The 3,883-nt window shown below is 41.1% G+C and overlaps 1 protein-coding gene across 1 annotated transcript; it reads right to left on the bottom strand.

Moving 5' to 3' along the window:
• Positions 1 to 1,372: 1,372 nt before the first annotated feature.
• Positions 1,373 to 3,469, bottom strand: LOC130069087 (C-factor-like). Its single transcript, XM_056232790.1, has 6 exons — positions 3,293 to 3,469; positions 3,151 to 3,205; positions 2,847 to 3,034; positions 2,295 to 2,456; positions 2,074 to 2,184; positions 1,373 to 1,613 (listed from the first exon to the last, which is right to left on the bottom strand). The coding sequence occupies exons 1-6, from the start codon at positions 3,437 to 3,439 to the stop codon at positions 1,500 to 1,502; spliced, it is 777 nt and encodes a 258-aa protein (XP_056088765.1). The 5' UTR covers positions 3,440 to 3,469; the 3' UTR covers positions 1,373 to 1,499.
• Positions 3,470 to 3,883: the final 414 nt, after the last annotated feature.

Here is a 3,883-nt window from a genome sequence, read left to right as displayed (position 1 = left end):
CACAGTTCGATCTCTCTCTCTCACACACACACAGTTCGATCTCTCTCTCTCACACACACACAGTTCGATCTCTCTCTCTCACACACACACAGTTCGATCTCTCTCTCTCACACACACACAGTTCGATCTCTCTCTCTCACACACACACAGTTCGATCTCTCTCTCACACACACACAGTTCGATCTCTCTCTCACACACACACAGTTCGATCTCTCTCTCTCACAAACACACACACAGTTCGATCGCGCCCGCGCCTCTGTCTCTCTCTCTCTCTCTCACACACACACAGTTCGATCTCTCTCTCTCTCACACACACACACACAGTTCGATCTCTCTCTCTCACACACACACAGTTCGATCTCTCTCTCTCACACACACACAGTTCGATCTCTCTCTCTCACACACACAGTTCGATCTCTCTCTCTCACACACACACAGTTCGATCTCTCTCTCTCACACACACACAGTTCGATCTCTCTCTCTCACACACACACAGTTCGATCTCTCTCTCTCACACACACAGTTCGATCTCTCTCTCTCACACACACAGTTCGATCTCTCTCTCACACACACACAGTTCGATCTCTCTCTCTCACACACACACACACACAGTTCGATCTCTCTCTCTCACACACACACACACACAGTTCGATCTCTCTCTCTCACACACACACAGTTCGATCTCTCTCTCTCACACACACACACACACAGTTCGATCTCTCTCTCTCTCTCTCTCTCTCTCTCTCTCTCTCTCTCTCTCTCTCTCTCTCTCTCTCTCTCTCTCTCTCTCTCTCTCTCTCTCTCTCTCTCTCTCTCTCTCTCTCTCTCTCTCTCTCTCTCTCTCTCTCTCTCTCTCTCTCTCTCTCTCTCTCTCTCTCTCTCTCTCTCTCTCTCTGTTCGATCGCGCCCGTGCCAACAAGTTCGATCGCGCCCGTGCCAACAACTCTTCTCCTCTTTATTTTAACCTCTGTCGAGTAGGTACCATTTTCTCATGACGTGCAGATTCTCCAACTGTCCGCTCTACTTCCATTATGGATAGACATGAGACAAAACATATCGAAACTTGTCATTGCATTGGAAGTTTTTGAAAGATTTTAGTTGCTCTTTTGATGATTACTTTGTGGTCCCTCTAAAGAAATGCAACTATTTGCATACCGGTAATCAAAAGACACAAATGTGTATTTCAAGAACTATGAATGGACACTTGCTTTGGTGTTTCCACCCCTCAGTGTCCTCATGCCACGCTATAAATACTGTTATAGAACCATCTCTAATTTATTTGCAAATTGCAACATATATGATAAAAACGACAGTACGGCTTTATGGCTTCATTAAGTTGTTTTATTTAATGAAATACTAAGTTGTTATGTGTGTGTCATAGACATTTGTGTCCTGAAATTAAGTGCTAATGAATAGGTGTGCCCTTGTTTGACAAATAAATAAAATAGGGCAGTTTGGACCTGGATCATGACCTCTCAAATGGGGGAGGTTCTTTTGTTTTACCAGGGCAAAGTTTCTCCAGTGTAGTCCATGAATGCAGCGTGCTGTTTCTCAGTAAGGCTGCCAATGACACGCAGCATTCCCTCCACACTTTCTTTTGGTTCAAGTGGTGCCTGGAGAAAATAAAAACATGAATGTAGCTCAGTAACATGCAAAATAAAAATAATATACCGTAAGCAGCAATTACAGGCAGGAATCAGAGGAAAACATGAAAATCATCTGATTCAAAAGATAATAGCTACATCATACATTAAAAATGTGAACTGTTCGTAGCACTAAATAGATTAATTTAGGGTTTTATCACCAGTCTGAAACTGTGTACCCAATTTCACAACATTTACCATGCAGATCTAAAGTCTGCAATACACTCTTTGAAAAAGGGTTTAGTGGGATTTTGTATGGAACAGCTCTACGGACTCAATAGTAATGAATCCTTTATGCCTAAAGGTTCTTTATAAGGAGAAAAGTATCTTGTATTTGCAAGGTCAATTTGAAAATCATTTTGACACGTTTCCTGCATTTATGCTCAAAATATAACAAACTTGACACTCTTGTTAATAAATCTACACTCACCTCTTCTCCACCCATTTTAGTCTTCACCCATCCTGGATAAAGTGCCATGCAGAGGATCTCATTCACCTTTAACTCCACAGCAGCCAACACAGTCAGCATGTTAAATCCTGCCTGAGAGGTAAACACAGCATTTGAGAAATGCTTCACCTCATGCTATCAATACTTCACGGGCAATGAATGTAATCCAGTTTTTCTAGTGCCTAAGCAGGATTTTGTTGTACCTTGCTCACGCAATATGGCAACACTGGGAATTGGTCATACAGGGACGGCATTCTGGTCATGGATCCTCCAAGAGTGGAGATATTGATGACAGCTGCTTTATTACAGGACATGCCTGGTGTCCCACTGGCTTTGGCCGCTGTTTGTAGAATCGGTAGGTACTCCTAAATAAAGGAAAGCGAAAGAATGACATATCTCTGTATGTAACCAGCTCATACTCAATGAGGGTAGTGGATTTACAGGTCAATGTTGTGATCTATTACTAGTCAATACACACCCTGGGCGACTAGTGTCAGAAAAAAAATGTGTAGCTCATTTAAACAACGGTACAGCTTTGTCTGATCAGGCTAATAAATCAGTTAAGCTGGTTTAAGCTTTTATTTTGGTACAATGCCATGAACCTTACAAACTCTTTTTAATCACTTTTTTTAAGTAACCTCTTCTGGTGGCACAACAGTGACAGCCTAAAAGGTAAGCCAGCATGCACCTGCACCAACACATAATTTGCAATGGACAAATTGTTGTTTCACATATAATAATGTTCTATACATTACCCTAATGATTAGTAAGGGTCCTATCACGTTAGTGTTGAAGGTGTTTTTCATGTCCTCAACACGGCTGGTCAGAATGGTGCCATTTGCCACGATTCCAGCATTATTCACAAGCAGGTTCAAGCCGTTCTTTCCCACGAGAGAACCCACTTTCTTGGCAGACTCTTTGATACTGCATGGATCATCAGCATCTAATAATAACAGAACAAATAGAAGTGCTAAATTATTAAGCAATGAAATGGTAAATCTCAAAACTCATTTACAGCGAAAATGTAAAATGCACCAAGAATGACACATGCACATTTACCAAGACGTATGATAGTGATCACACTTGGATGCTTTTTCACCAGTTCTCTCAGTTCCTTAAGAAAGATAATATGCACAATTAAATTAGGTTAATTAGGATTTCTCCTGGTATTTTCTATTTGTGTTAGCTAATTATAACTCACCTCAGACTTCTGCCCATCTGGGTCACGGCAGGTAGCGAAAATATGATGTTTTTGACAAGAATCCTCAGAGAGTTGCTTAACCATTTCTAAGCCCAAGCCCCTGTTGGCTCCTGTGATCAGGATTGTGCATGCTTTCACTGCTGCCATGTTCTTAAGGTTATCAAGCTGCTTCTGTCATCCAATCTGACCCTACCTGTGCTTTTTATGTGAACTTCACGCCCATTTTACACGGGTGTATTATGCTATGTCATACTTTATGTATTATTGAGGTTAAGAGGAAACGATAAATCATATGAAGAACCAGAGCGAGTGAATTGAAAACAAACCAAAAGAAACAAAACAAGCCAAGATGACTTTTCAGTTTGACTTATGCTCTCAATTCAAATACTAACAATGACTGTTTGTTACTGCAACAATAATACACCTGGGTGGAACATAGTGGTTGCTTATTCAAATAAAGGCGCAGTCCCTGCGAGAAAAAAACTAAAATTTTGTTGCCTGGTATCTTTATAAAAACATCTGTACAACTTTTTTCAGGTTAATGAGCATTTAACCTAATAGAGTGGCCGGTGAGTATAACGTACACGTGTT

The sequence above is a fragment of the Rhinichthys klamathensis genome, unplaced genomic scaffold (genome assembly GCF_029890125.1).
Source record: "Rhinichthys klamathensis goyatoka isolate OS25496 unplaced genomic scaffold, OSU_Roscu_1.1 h1tg000015l_1, whole genome shotgun sequence".
NCBI lineage: Eukaryota > Metazoa > Chordata > Actinopteri > Cypriniformes > Leuciscidae > Rhinichthys > Rhinichthys klamathensis.
This window is presented reverse-complemented; position numbering and strand designations above follow the sequence as displayed.

Bases quoted from the DNA above. Each gene is read 5' to 3' on its own strand.
- LOC130069087 (XM_056232790.1), bottom strand. From the start codon at position 3,439: ATGGCAGCAGTGAAAGCATGCACAATCCTGATCACAGGAGCCAACAGG. The intron at 2,457-2,846 runs GTAATGTATAGA...TCCTTTATTTAG, and splicing joins GACCCTTACTAATCATTAGG to GAGTACCTACCGATTCTACA. The intron at 2,185-2,294 runs GTACAACAAAAT...TTTACCTCTCAG, and splicing joins TGCCATATTGCGTGAGCAAG to GCAGGATTTAACATGCTGAC.